Source organism: Erinaceus europaeus, chromosome 1, assembly GCF_950295315.1.
Source record: "Erinaceus europaeus chromosome 1, mEriEur2.1, whole genome shotgun sequence".
Classification (NCBI taxonomy): Eukaryota; Metazoa; Chordata; class Mammalia; order Eulipotyphla; family Erinaceidae; genus Erinaceus; species Erinaceus europaeus.
In genome coordinates, this window is record NC_080162.1 from 30,739,337 (window position 1) to 30,755,472 (window position 16,136).

The following is a 16,136-nucleotide window of genomic DNA, read 5'->3' on the forward strand; positions in this document are numbered from 1 at the left end:
ATAAACAAAAAAAAAAAGCAAAGGCATTACACAGATTCCCAATAAATCATTACTAAATGGATTAAATACTGTTTAAAGCCACAATAAATATTTCTATTTTCTCTGTAATATATATGTGTATATATTAAATATGAACTTTAAGTATGAAGTCATTACTTTTATATTATGGCATACTAGACAACAGTGAAATAGTCATTGATTTTTTCCTACAGTAATAGAAACAATATAAACAGTATTTGAAAAACTAAACAACATGGAAAGGCATTACTTTATGAAACAGGATTATCTCTATCTCCATTTAAGCAAAAAAAGACTTTCACACCTGAGGTTCCAAAGTCCTAGATTCAGTCTCCTTACTACCTTAAGCCTGAGCTAAACAGTGCTCTGGGTCTCTTTCTCTCTCTCTCTCTCTCATTAAAATGAAATATATAGGGGCTGGGTGGTGGCTCACATGGTTGAAATCCACATTACAGTGTACAAGGACACAGCTTCAAGCCCCTGGCCCCCACCTGAAGGCAGAAAGCTTCACAAGTGGTGAAGCAGTGGTGTAGGTGTCTGTCTCTTTTCTTCTCAACCCCCTCTCAATTTCTCTCTATCCAAAGTAAAGATTAAAAAAATAAATTAAAAAATATTTTTTAAATGGTGGGTGGTAGTTTGGTAATGAATCAAGTATTTTTAGTGAGGCAATGTAGTTTATAAAGGGAGGGAGAATTCAAATAAGAAAGGAAGGACATGTAGGTGAGAGACAAAATAGAAAAAGAGGAAAAGTGAGAGAAGTAGATGGAGTCGCAAGGTATACAGTTAAGTAGCCTTTGACTCTCTGAATATGTCCCCTGAAAGTTTTTAATATAGTATGTCACTGACATTAGACATGTTTGTGTTTCAGTGAATGTCATCTTTTTCAGAGACAGAAAATATGTCAGAAAACCTAAGTCCATTAAATCTAGGAGACAAGCAGAATCTTATGCTCTCGAATACTAACTTAATTGAATTTTTTTTCCTTAGAAAGAAAATATAAATGTCAGGACTTATAAGAGAACCATAAATTTTTCTTTTTGAAGGGAGCTAGATATGCTCTCTGAAAAGATATCTTATTCCTTGATTAGTTATACTAACATTGGATTTTGTTTATATCCCAAGATACTCTCACTAGATACAGTAAAGAAAGAATGGAGTGATTTATAGAGTCTTGAAATCAGAAAGGAGGCCTCTATGCTTTTTGGAAGACAAAGCTATATATATATTTGCTTCCAGGGTTATTGCTGAGGCTCGGTGCCTGCACTATGAATCCACAGCTCCTAGAGGCCATTTTTTCCCTTTTGTTGTCCTTGTTTATCGCTATTGTGGTTATTATTGTTATTGCTGTCATTTTTGGATAGGACAGAGAGAAATCGAGAGAGGAAGGGAAATAGGAGGAGAGAAAGACAGACACCTGAAGAACTGCTTCACCACTTGTAAAGTGCTATTTTATATATTTAAGAGGGTAGATTTACTATTTTTTATATATAGCTCCACCCCACATCCATGTGGAAACATCCAGAAATACAGATTTTTTTTTCCCCTATGGTGAGAATGCATATCTAGTAATAGTTAACAATATGGCATCTCTAAAATGCTTGGGAATAATATATATCAAACACATTCAATTAATGTAAAAATTTAAAACCTTTGAATATAAAATATGCATAATCTTGAAAAAGATTTTATATAAGTTAAAATACCTCTACAAAGACAAGAAAGTCTCCAACAAGAGACTATCTGAATAACTTTCATTTTATAGATGAACAACAAAAAAAACCTAACAAAATACTTCAGGTAAGACATACTTTATCAGCAACTGGGAAATAGTTCAGTTGGCAGAGTTCCGATGTTTCTTCCCCTATGAAACACTCTCAATCTCACATGAAATTAATTTAAAGACTTTTTTTTAAGAAACAGAACTTATCAAAGATCACTAATAATCAAAGCATTACTATTATTTGCAAAGTTTAAATTTTTGTTTTCATTTAAAAAAGATCAGTGGCTAATAGGAAGATTAAAGTGATTCAACAGTATGCATAATAAATATCAATAGTTCGTCTCTCAGCAAAACTCATTTAAAAAAGAAAACACTGGGAGTCGGGTGGTAGCGCAACTGGTTAAGTGCAGGTGGCACGAAGCGCAAGGACCAGCCTAAGTATCCTGGTTCAAGCCCCCAGCTCCCCACCTGCAGGGGAATCGATTCATAGGTGGTGAAGCAGGTCTGCAGGTGTCTTTCTCTCCCCCTCTCTGCCTTCCCCTCCTCTCTCCATTTCTCTCTGTCCTATCCAACAACGACGACATCAATAACAACAGTAATAACTACAACAATAAAAAACAAGGGCAACAAAAGGGAATAAATAAATAAATATTAAAAAAAGAGAAAAGAAACCGCTAGTCTCTTTGATTTGGTAAGGACTAGTGTTCACTTATAAGGAGATATTATCATTATTCAGGTTCAGGAAACAGACTCTATTGCTTAAAACCTATTTTAAATGTTTTTCTTTAAATGTTCTGATGTCAAGTATCTTTAGAGAAGCAATGGAGTTTGTCTTCTTGGCTCTCCATAACTATCTCACAATGATTGTAGAGCTACTTAACAACAAAAACAACCACCCCATCAAAACACAGTATTTTGCTTATTGTTACTCATTGATGTATCAGAGTTTTTGTTGCTGTTCTGGGGCTTCACCACTCTGGTTTTCAGACAGAAAAAAAAAAGTGAAACAACGAGAGACACACTATAGCATCAAAGTGATGCTCCATGGTGATATAGGACTTTCAAGTCGTGTACCAGGCTTGAATTGTGTGGCACACATGGCAAAGTAGGCCCCCTAATGGGTGAGCTATATTGTTAATTCAAACAAATTAGACTTTTTCTTCTTTTAATATTATATAAGTACCTGTGACATAAGTCATATCAATTTTCTTGGGCTATACTAGAGGTTTCCCCTGCCCTTAGAAATTATTTTTTTACTGGGGAATGGTTTACAGTGCATACTACACCCTCCACAGAACTGACAGGTTTAAAATGTATTTCCTAGTAGGAAAATGTATAATGTAGGAATATTGCCAGCAAATGGAGAGTTGAAACAGTACTGCATTATCTTTATAAATAGAAATCACCTGTCAGATTCATAATAATAGGTCTATGAGGAATTTTAATTAAAGCATATCATTCTTAGTCTGGGTGAACTAAACTGAATTCTGCTGTCCAATTCTCAGGCTACAATTTGTCATTTAAATGACCTTACAGTGCACTGTATAGGTGATGTGCTGATTCACTATAGAATTAAATAGTAACTCTTTACAAAGTAGTTATTATCATGAGATAATTGACCTTACTTGAGAGTTAAGCATCCGGAGGCAAAGTTGAGTGTACTTAATCCTGGCAGGTTAATTATCTAGAGATTATGGAGCCTTGAAAGGTATTACTCTTAAGAACCATTTGCAAGATGACACTATTTAAAAAAAAAAAATCAACCTCTTAATTTAATAAAAATGAAAAACAAGAAGAATAATCAAGTTCTCTAGTCATGCATTGCTAGATAATGACTACAAAGCAGCTTGCATTAGCAGGCATTAGTGGATATAAATACCTGCATGGAGAATGTCCTTTATTAAGTTGATTACAGATGTGTTTAGCTAACAAATGGTTGCTACTGAGGGAAATGTTTTAAGCTCCAGAGATGTCAGGACAAATTGAAAATAAAACACAATACTTAAAGAATCTATATACAGGGGTAGTTTCAAAACTACATTAACAATAACAATAAATTCAAATAAAATATAAAAAACACAATGTAACAGATTACCAAAATTTCTAATGAGTATCAAGCAGTCTTTGGTTTGATGATTAAAGTAAACCAGGATCTTTCATGGAAATAACCAAAATTTCATACATGGCATGGCTATCGAGGACGAGCCACTTTAGATGGCACTCCTGATAAACCAGAAAAAAAAAATGAAAAATCACCTGTAAACTCAACAAAATACAACTAGGATCTCTCCAGAAACTCATGAAGCCACAGCCACCAAGTTGTGGATGCTTCTACAATTTCATTCTGAACTCCCTGGGCAAATGACCTCACCAGTGTGCCCTGAAACCTCAACCTCTCCAGAGCCCAACTCCACTAGGGAAAGACAGAAACAGGCTGGGGGTATGGAAAAACTTGCCAATGCCCATGTTCAGTGAAGAAGCAACTACAGAAGCCAGAACTCCCACCTTTTGTACCCCATAAGGAATTTTGGTCCATACTTGCAGAGGGATAAATGTTAGGGGAAGACTACCAGCGGGTTCCTGAACACTCAGAAGTAGTAGGTGTGATGTAGAAAGGAAGAAAAGGCAGAACCATTGAAAAAAAATAAACACAGATAGACAGTTATAGAAATTATAGTCGGGGTAAGCGCAGGTGGAGCAAAGCTCAAGGACTGGTGTAAGGATCCCGGTTCGAGCCCATGGATCCCCACCTGCAGGGGAGTCGTTTCACTAGCAGTGAAGCAGGTCTGCAGGTGTCTGTCTTTCTCTCCCCCACTCTATCTTCCCCTCCTCTCTCCATCTCTCTGTCCTATCCAACAGCAAAGACATCAATAACAACAACAATAATAATTACAACAATAAAACAAGGACAACAAAAGGCAATAAATAAATAAATAAATATCAAAGATAAAAAGAAGAAGAAAAAGAAATAATAGTCAACTCATTTGTAATCTTGGGAGAACTAATGCAGTTTCCTGTGGAAGAAATAGGGACACAGAACTCTGGGTCCTTGATGATGGAAAAGTATATGTTTTAGTATCTCCTGAAACCCACTACGTTTTAATCAGATAAGCTCCTATGTTTCTAAGAGATCTTAGTTCTTCTTGTCATTTCTCCCCGCCATATATATGAAATATATGAAAAATTCATACACAAATACATATTATTTACTTTGGAGAGAGAGAGAGAGAGAAAGAAATTGAGAAGTGAGGGGGAAATGGAGATACCTACAGGACTGATTCATCACTCCTGAAGCTTTCCCCATGCAGGTGGGGGGCCAGGGGCTTAAATATGGGTCTTTGTGTACTATTATACCACCCACACTCTACTAGGTTCGACACCTTCCAGCCCCCTAGTTTTCATTCCTTAAAATCCTTTGTTTGGGGGAGTCGGGTGGTAGTGCAGTGGGTTAAGTGCACATGGCACGAAGTGTAAGGATCCTGGATTGAGCCCCCGGCTCCCCACCTGCAGGGGAGTCACTTCACAGGCAGTGAAGCAGGTCTGCAGGTGTCTATCTTTCTCTCCCTCTTTCTGTTTTCCCCTCCTCTCTCCATTTCTCTCTGTCCCATCTAACAAAGACATCAACAACAACAATAATAACTACAAAAAGGGCAACAAAGGGAAAATAAATAAGTATAAAAGATAAAAAAATTAAAAAAAATTTTTTTGTTTGGGTAGTGCCCCTGTGTTCTGTTTGTAGATCTCTGTTTCCTTGTATCCCTGGATGTGAGTTATGTCTCAGATCTCCTGAAGACAATGCCAAACATTATGTGAGCTTACCACTTTGTGTTATGATCTACAAATTTTCTCCAGGCAATAAGTTGGAGTAATAGGAGAATTTATTTTAGTTTATTTGTCATTACTCAGGAATCACTGTCCTTCAATAATGTAAAAGACACAGTTAAGGTTTACAAAGCATTTTTAAAAATCTATCTCTCTTTTAAATTATCTTTATTTGATAGAAATGGTCAGAAATTGAGAGGGGTGAGGGAGATATGACAGAAAGAAAGGCAGAGAGACACCTGCAACACTACTTCATCACTGCAGGTAGAGACCAGAGGCTCAAATGTTTACAAAGTATTTTTAGATCACTGTGGTTGTCAAAAAAGCCATCAACACAATCATATAGAACTTTTGAGAGGGGGAAGATGTCACAGGGCAAAAAACAAGAGTGCCCCCCCCACACACCTATGGACATCTAGTTTTTGACAAGGGAGCCCAAAATATTAAACAGAGAAAGGAAAGTATATTCAATAATGGTGCTGAAAAAATCATACTGAAATATCCAGAAAAATTAAACATTTCATCACACATAAAAGTAAACTCCAAATGGATCAAGAATGTGTATGTTAGACCAGGAATTATCAAATACTTAGAGGAAAATATTGGGAGAACTCTTTTCCATCTAAGTTTTATAGGCATCTTCAATGACTCAAGTCCAATTTCAAGGATAATAAAAATAAACCAAATTAAGAATTTGGTGGGACCACATCAAATGAAAAGCTTCTGCACAACAAAGAAGCCACCACCCAAAGAAGAAGACTCCTTACAGACTGGGGTAAGATCTTTATATTTCATGCATCAGACAAAAGGCTCACTATATTCAGCAACAACAAACAAACAAACAAATGACCCATCCAAAAGTATATGAACAGATATTTACCAAAGAAGAGGTCAAAAAAGCCAACAGACATGAAAAAATGCTACATCACTGATTATCAGAGAAATGCAAATAAAAACAAGATACCATTGCACTTGAGAAAAGATAGTAACAACAAATATTGGTGAGACTATGGGGGTTAAGGAACCTCCTCTGCACTGCTGGTGGGAATGTAAATTGATCCAACCCCTCTGGAGAGTAATCTAGAGAATTCTCTAAAGTCTAGAAATGGACCTATCCTATGACCCAGCAATTCCTTTCATGGTGATATATCCTAAGGAACCAAACACAACCATCCAAAAAAGATCTATGTATAGCTATGTTTATAATAATACAACTTATAATAGCCAAACCAGCATGCAACCAAGGTGTCCAGTACCAGATGAGTGACTAAGGAAATTGTGGTATGTATACACAATGGAATACTACTCAGCTATTAAGAACGATGAATTTATTCTTCACTTCATCTTGGATAGAGCTTGAAGGATAGAGCTTGAAGGACTCATATTAAGTGAGATAAACCAGAAAGAAGGTGAGTATGGGACATCAGGCATAGAAGTTGAGAAGTAAGAACAGAAAAGGAGAAACACAATGGAGAACTTGGACTGCGTTTGATGTATTGCAGCAAAGCAAAGGACACTGGTTGGGTGGATGGGGGCTTTCAAGTCATGGAGCATGACAGTAGAGGAGGACCTAGGCTGGGAGTGAGAGTGGTCTGGAGAAACATGACATATTATACACATGTATAAATAACTGATTTACTGTAAAAAAAAATTGATCCCCCAAACTAAATTATGCAAAAAAAAGAGTCAACATGGTTTGGCTTAGCTAAGTGTTAAAATTTTGAAAATTTATACTGCACATAGATTTGACTGGTTTTGGACAAGGAGGAAAACGCCTGCACTATGAATCTGCTTCTCCTATCAGCCATTTCCCCATTTTTATTGGCTAGGACTGAGAGAAATTGAGAGGGGAGAGGAAGATAGAGAGGAGGAGAAAAAGACACCGGCAGACCTGCTTTACCACTTGTGAAGTGACCCCCTGCAGGTGGGGAGCCGGGGTCTCGAAATAGAATTCTTGCATGGGACCTTGAACATCATACTATGTGAATTTAACCCAGTATGCCACTGACTTACCACAGATAAAAGAATTATATAGGTATTTATTCCTGAGAAATTCATTAATTTCTTATTTGATTAAAATTTAAATATAAAGAGAATACAGGTCCAAAAAGGATGACAGAGGACCTAGTTGTTATATGGAAAACTGGGAAATGTTATGCATGTACAAACTATTGTATTTACTGTTGAATGTAAAACATTAATTCCACAATAAAGAAAAAAATTTAAATATAAAATATTCCTCACAAAACCCAGCAATCTGAATACAGTTAATGCTACTGGAATATTCAAGAAGGAAAATCAGAGAGGAGACTGAAGCCAACTATTTCATTCTTTTATCACTTCACAAAGAGAGGAAGGAAAGAGACATGCACAGAGAGATATCACAATATATCTGCACCATATATGGAGATTCTCAAAGCTAATGAGGTGCCTAGCTCAAAGCCAGGACTTCATTTATAAGGTAAGGCACAAACTCTACTGCTTTATATAATTGAATATGACATCATTTTTATTTATCTTACTAAATTTCAACTACTTAGGAAGTTCCAGCCCATTAAGATTATTATGAATTGAACTTACTTGATACTTATTTCAGTGTTTGAGTAATCACAGTCTCTGAAAATGCAACTTTATGTGAGCCATTGATCCTTTATGTCAGCAAAACTCAGGATAAACACTGAGGTATATGACTAGAAACCTATTTATTTTGTCTTATTAAGACTGATTCACTAATATACCAAGGTATTTAATTGCGTTCTATATTTAATTTTCATTGCTCTATAATCTATATTATCTCAAATATAGAATTATCACTTTTTTCCAGGTAGAGATGTGCAGAGAGAGATACCACAGCATGGAGGCTTCCTTCAATATGGAGAGGGACACTGGGCACATGGCAATGCAGTACACTACCTAAGTGAGCTATTTCACCAATACTATAGACTGTTTATTGGTCTGCCATAATAAGAGCTGTATATTGCTGAAATGAATTCAATAAAAAATAATCAATTAAAGCTAATACACTAAAAAAGTAAAGTTATCCTGGCATGACTTGAAATTTTACTACTTTTTTTAAAAGTTTTTTTTTTGTACTATATATATTTATTGAATAGAAAGCCAGAAATGGAGAGAGAAGGGGGGTGATAGAGACGGACAGAGACACCTACAACACTGCTTCATCACTTGTGAAGCTTCCCCACTGTAGGTGTGGACTGGGGGGCTTGAACCTATGTCCTAGAGCATTGTAACATGTGTGCTCAACCAGGTGTGACATCACCATACCCCATGATTTTACTACTTTCTATAATGACTGGAGAAAAAAAAAAGAATTCCTTTAATAAGTTGTACAAAATTCTAATAAAACTTTAATAGTTTGAATCAATCACTCATGAAAGAATATTTTCATGTACTTATTGACAATTTGTGTATCTTCTTTGACATTTGTAAAAAATGTTTATTTAAATCCTTTGACCATTTTTAAATTTCAGTTCATCTTCTTGAAATATATATTCTGAGTATTAACTTCTTTTAAAAATATATTTATTTATTTATTCCCTTTTGTTGCCCTTGTTTCATTGTTGTAGTTATTCTTGTTGTCATCATTGTTGGATAGGACAGAGAGAAATGGAGAGAGATGGGCAAGACAGAGAGAGGGAGAGAAAGATACCTGCAGACCTGCTGAAGCGACTCTCCTGCAGGTGGGGAGCCGGGGGCTCGAACCAGGATCCTTACTCCGGCCCTTGTGCTTTGCACCACATGTGTTTAACCCACTGTGCCACCGTCCGACTCCCCTGAGTATTAACTTCTTAAGTTACAAGACAATAAACATTTTATTAGTACAATTTTGCACTTTTCTAAAACATGTTACCACATCATATCAACCAGCAAAATACCTGTATCCCTTCAATAAAGTCCACTAGACACCTTCCCCCTTTTTTTTCTGCTATGAAAAGTTACTTCTATTTTAGCATATACTATTGTTACTTTGCTGTCGATGCCTTAACTATTCTTGCATGTCTTTTTCTTTTAATATCTGGAGCCTTTCTTTGCTATTTTTCTAAGATTCTACCAACCTTTTAGCACAGTTTCTTGGGTATATAAATTCCTTTCTCTAGTCCCCACCTACAGAGGAGAAGTCTCACTATTGGTGAAGCAGTGATGTAGGTGTCTCTCCATCTCTCCCCTACCACCTTCCACTTCAGTTTCTCTCTGTCTCTATCCAATAAATCAAATCAAATAAAATCAAAATAGAACCCTAAGATCAGGTCATTTTCCTCCAAGGGCTCTCAGATAATTGATTATATAGATGATCAATTTATTCATATTACTATATGGTCTATAAAAATATTTTTACTTCTTTTACATTCCAGAAAAGAAAATTGGTAATGAATGAAAAACTAACATGTGAATGTCAGTTAAACGATACCTAATTTAAACAATACCTAGCAGATACCTAAGAATTCCTTTACTGTTACTTCTTGTCATTATACGAGTTTGTGAAATGTCAAAAAATATAGTATAATCACTAACGGGTGCATGCTTTTGAAGATACTGACACAATATCATAAAAAAACCCTTTATCCAGTTATCTCAATAACTATTACTAGGACAGATATTATTTTATTTCTAGGCAGATAACATAGTTCTCTTAGGTATAAAAATCAATAAATATAATCAAACTATGTTACAATATATAGTAAAAATCAGAATGAAGTTCTGGAATGAATAATAGGACACTTTTATACATAAAGGCCCATAGACTCATGTATAGTAAATGATAATGTATGGGTCACCTGAAAATATATTGAAAAACCTCTTTTTCCTTCCTCTTTCATGGTTTATTGAAACCTACAAGTTAAACTTCAGCTACATGAACTAAGAAAATTTACTTGACACTACTTATAATGAAAGTAAATACAAAAAAAGAAAGTAAATATACTCAGTAGAGTGTGAAGTAGCAAAAACTCATGCCAGTTTCTCACCTATAACATGTCATATAAATCCTATCAAATAACAGCATCATGATATTAGTAAAGACATGTAACACAATTTATGAATATTTGATAAGCTGTTTAGAAAATAAAGTGGCAAAGTAGTGCTGGGAAATTGTGCAGACGCAGTCACATCTACCATGTTGTCCCCTCAGGCTATTGCTAGTTCCCCAGAGAATTGGGACATTCTTGGAGCGCCTGCTCCGCCATGATAGTTGGAGTGCTTTGGTTACTCCTCCCCCTTCCCATTCTCGTGAGAGCTATTCCCATAAAAGCCCCTGCGCTCTCTTGCCCTCCTTTCACTTTGGTGATTAGATGCAGAAGGTTGCTGTGTGAGGCGGCCATTTTTGCTACCTCCACATGGCCCAAACTGCTGCTCTCTCACCCAACTCTGAGGTGCCAGTGCAAATAAAGGATTGTGTTCCCTTTCTGTTCCAAACCTCCTTTTTCTGTGTCCTGCCACCTCCGCAAGCGACAAAGTAGAACATTTATGCTATATAAATGTTAAATGAAACATGACATACCCATGGCATGTACTCAATATGGCTACATCCCACATTAAATGAGTAGAAAAAACACCAGCATTTACTCATAATTTGTTAAACAAACTCAGACTTTAAAGAGATACTTTATATGACATTTATTTTAAATTACATGTCACCTACCAATATATTACATGAAAAATTCATAGGAAAACATTATTGTTTATAAAACAAATCAAGATGAGAGGAAAGGTTGACTGAATTAGGTGAAGAAAGCATTCTTTAACTTGTTTATAGTCATGGTTTACATGTCAGGTATATATTCATGAAAGCTTGCAGAAATGTATAGTAACGTAAGTGAATTTTACTATATGTAAATTACAAACCATAACTACCTCGCCCTTAAAATAAATCAACATTTATTTTAGACAAATTAGACATTATTATGCACTGAAGGAAATGCAAAAAATAGAGTGATCTATATTGAGACAGTTTCCTGTATAATTCTCAAATATATTTATGCATACATTAAGTTAAAAATATATTTGAAAAACAGACAGTAACTTACCGTTTCATTTCCAAAAAGTATGTCAACATAAGGCAAGACTTTCATCAATGATTCCTTATAGAACTGGCTAATAAATGGGGCAGACAGATTCAATGTGAAAATCCTGTTCTTCTCAGAAGCATGGCAAGCCACTTTTAGTACTGACTCTGGGGAAACTGTAAGAAAAAAGCCCTGGGTAAAGAAAAAAAGGGGGGGGGGTTGGAAATTAGAAATGTCATTTTCATAAGAGTGACTCTGTGAGAATAAAAGAAATATATACAGTTATAAAATACAAGGGGGTAGCTGATGACACACCCAACAAATGCACATAGTAATAAGTGCAAGGACTCCCACAAGCATCCAAGTTTGATCCCCTGGCTCCCCACCTGAAACTGGAATGCTTCACAAGCAGTGAAGCAGGTCCACATCCAGCAACCCTGGATGCAACAACAACAACAACAAAAGGCAGAAAAATGCAACATCTGACTAGGAGAAAACAATTTATTACATACGTAGTATGTGGTTAATATATGCTATTCCATGGAAGTGTAAGAAACTTCTTATTTCATAGAGATTTTTAATACTCAATACTGAAAGAATTATGGGAATCTGAATACATGAAATATTTGAAAGTCCTCCATCAAGACAATAATTACACTTAAAGAACATAATGAAGACACACTGCTTCTGTTGAGTTTCATTTTTCAAAGATGTATGTATTTGTTTATTATAAAGAAATAAAGTGAAAGAGAAAGGTCAGAGAACTACCCAGATCTGGCGTGTAGTTGTAATGTATACGGGACCTGTCAGTGGGGTCTCACATACTGAAGTACTTGAGCCATTTCTCCAGCTCTCCTACATCTTTTCAATTTGGTCTCTTATAACTAACATGTTATTGATTAAAGAGTAAAATTGTCAGGCAGTTAGTACGGCAGTAGCTGGCAGGACTTGCATGCAATTGATTTCAGGTTTCACCCCCAGGTACCACAATGAATTGCCAGTGAGAATTGAGCATTGCTCTGAAAGAAAGAAGAGAGGAAAGAAGAGAGGGAGGAAGTGAGAAAAGAAGGTAACGAGTGCTCAACCACCCAGCCCCAGAAAAAAAAGGATAATAGCTTGTTGCCTTTTGAAACATCTAAGTTAAATTTCTTAGAAAGATTATGAATTAGAATTTTCAAAAAATGAGAAAATAATTCAAGTACACAGTACAAATGTAACTTTTTTTTTTTTTCCTCCAGGGTTATTGCTGGGCTCGGTGCCTGCACCATGAGTCCACCGCTCCTGGAGGCCATTTTTTTTCCCCTTTTGTTGCCCTTGTTGTTGCCTCGTTGTGGTTATTATTATTGCCATTGTTGATGTCGTTCGTTGTTGGATAGGACAGAGAGAAATGGAGAAAGGAGGGGAAGTCTGAGAGGGGGAGAGAAAGATAGACACCTGCAGACCTGCTTCACCACCTGTGAAGCGACTCCCCTGCAGGTGGGGAGCCGGGGGCTCGAACCGGAATCTTTACGCCGGTCCCTGTGCTTTGCCCCACATGCGCTTAACCCACTGCACCACCACCCGACCCCCCAAATGTAACTTTTATGTCAGGAAATATGTATTGTAAATAGGCACATATTTAGTGTTTGTGTGTATCTTGAACCAGGGTCTTGTGTACATGTGATTTTTCTGCTCCAAGCTGTTCATTCAGATAGACAGAGTTAGTACAGGACCAAATCTTTCTCCTTTCCACATACTTCCCATGTGTCACTGGGGCTCAAACTTAGGTCTTGCCCATAACAGTGAACACATCCTATCTAGTAAGCTACCTCTCTGACCTTCTAGACATTTAACATTAATTAAAGTCCATATATATTTCTGCTGTCCAGATAAAACAAAGACATGGATGCTTGCATAGAAAAGTGGGCTGAAGAGTGCACATTGAGTGGAGGAATGCACAATGAGCAACAGAAGATACAGTTGGAAAGGGAGGTTGTGTTAAAAACAGAAAGTGCCTTCCTTACAACTTGGATGCGACATGCTATGCAGAATAATTAAAGAGAAGGAAAAATACTGGATGATTTCACTTATATGTGATATACAAAGTAACAGACAATGTCAAACAAAACATGTCCTGAGAATCTGACTGCTGGAATGAGCTCCCCAAAGGATTAAGAGTAAGGGGAGTGGTAAGAACAGAAAGAGTGCAGGAATATTGATACTGAGGTGGTATGCATGATATGGGAACATACACCAAGAAGAAGTGAGAAACAGTACTTCAAAAACATACAGCCATATAAAACAGTGTTACCTCAATTAAAAAATAACTAAAAGTGGGGCCAGGCAGTGGCACACCTGGTTAAGCATACACACTACAGTATGCAAGGACCCAGGTTCAAGCCCCTGGTCCCCACCTTCAGGGGAAAGCTTCATGAGTGGTTAAGTAGAGCTGTAGGTATCTCTCTGTCTCTCTGTCTCTCTAACTTCTCTTCTCCTCTCAATGTCTTTCTGTCTCTATCCAATGATGATGATGATGATAATGATGATAATAATAATAACAACAACAAGTAAAACTGAGAGGGTAGGGAGATGGTCTACCTGGTACAGCACACACTTTACCATGCCTGAGACCTGAGTTTGAGCTGTGGAATACCATGCACAGGGCAAGCTTCAGTAAGGTGGAGCAGTACTATGGCATGTCTCTTCTTCCTCTTTCTCTATCCCCCTCCCCTTTTACCCTCTAGCTTAAAAGAAAGAAAGAAAAAAAGAAAGAAAGAAAGAAAGAAAGAAAGAAAGAGGAAAGGAAGGAAGAGATTCCACTAGGAGCAGTGCAATTATGAAGTCAGGAAGCCCCAGAGATAATTCTGGTGGCAAAAGATGTAAACAAATGCATGAATAAAAATAAAAAAGGGGGGGTCTAGCAGTAACGCAGCAGGTTAAGCACATGTGGCGCAAAGCACAAGGACTGGCTCAAAGATCGTGGTTCGAGCCCCCGGCTCCCCAATTACAGGGGAGTCGCTTCACAGGTGGTGAAGCAGGTCTACAGGTGTCTATCATTACCTCCCCCTCTCTGCCCTCCCCTCCTCTCTCCATTTTTCTCTGTCCTATCCAATAACGAACGACATCAACAACAACAACAATAATAACCACAACAAGGCTACAACAACAAGGGCAACAAAAAACAAAAGGGGGGGGGGATGGCCTCTAGGAGCAGTGGATTCATGGTGCAGGCACTGAGCCCCAGCAATAACCCTGGAGGCAAAAAAAAAAATAAGAAGAAAGTATAAAAAGGACACAAAAAGCCTTGAGTGGAAGATTAGGAGTCTATCAGATGACTTTGGGATGCATGATAGGTAATGCAGCTTTTCTTGAAAAAAATAGTAGCAACCTCATAGGAAATGTTTTATTATTACTATTTTAAATTATCTTTATTTACTTACTGGATAGGCAACTGAAAATTGAGAGATAGGGAGGAAGAGAGACACCTGTAGCACTGCTTCACCATTCGAGAAGCTTTCCCTTGGCAGGTGGGGACTGGGAGCTTAAATGCTGATCCTTGAGTACTGTAACATATGTGCTCAACCAGGTGCACCACCACTGGGCTCCCCAGAAATATATTTTTATTAGATATATAGAGAGAAATATCCAGAGGAAAGGGGAAATAGAGAGAGGAAAACTGAGACACTTGCAGCACTGTATCACTGCTTAGGAAACTTCCTGCCTACTCTGGCAGGTGGAGACGGGGGCTAGAGCCAGTGGTCTTTGCCCATGGAAATATGTATGCTCAACTCGGTATACTATCAGCACCCTGGTAGGAAATTTTGAATTAACATAAATTCAGAGAACAATAATTGATTAATGATTAATACAAGCATGAATTTTGTTCTGTAAAAGGAAATCATACTGTCAACTATTTAAAATGTATGCAGCAAAATCTCAAGATGACTAAATATTTTGAATTGCTACTACCTTTAATTGACAGAAAAACATTCAGAATAAAAACTGGCTTACATGATGAGAGTGTTGAGTTATGGTTATACTACTAGAGTGTTACTGGCCATCCAAATATAGATCATAAAGTTGGACTTAGGAAAAAGACCTTGGAAGATGTGATGATAACACAGGGGTTGAAAGAACCAAGGAAGAGAGTGTGAAAAAAGGTGGTAAAGGACAGACTGGATAAGAACAGGACAGAACAAAAGGCTAAAGTAAATGTGAGTACCAGAAGGAGGAATTTGAGAGTATAAGTGAGAGACAAATGGAAGGGAAATTACAAGTAAATACCTACAGGTGCCCAATGTTCTCAGGTACAGAAAGGACTAATGATGAGTAGGAGAAAGTACTTATGATACTTATGGAAGTAGTTGAAGAACGAATGGTGAGGTAATAAGAAAAGGCATGGATAATAAGTTATTTGGGTAGATTTATCAGTGAATTGTAAAAAAAAAAAAAATCATTTGAAATTAAATAATTTTTGGATTCTAGACACTGCAGTGAAAAACTCAACATCATTTCCTTACACCAAGTCCATGAAATGTCTACTGTTCTTATTCTCATTGTATGAATAAAGAAAGCAA

The 16,136-nt window shown here is 36.9% G+C and overlaps 1 protein-coding gene across 5 annotated transcripts in view; it reads right to left on the minus strand.

Annotated features, from left to right (window-relative positions):
- ADK (adenosine kinase) overlaps nt 1-16,136 on the minus strand; it is a 452,224-nt gene that overhangs the window by 142,653 nt on the left and 293,435 nt on the right. For 3 of the 5 annotated variants that reach the window (XM_060172984.1, XM_060172793.1, XM_060172857.1), the window contains exon 7: nt 11,602-11,772. The exons of the other annotated variants lie outside the window; for them this stretch is intronic. In XM_060172984.1, coding sequence (XP_060028967.1) covers nt 11,602-11,772 — 171 coding nt within the window. The remainder of the gene's footprint in view (nt 1-11,601; nt 11,773-16,136) is intronic. 5 annotated transcript variants of the gene reach the window in all.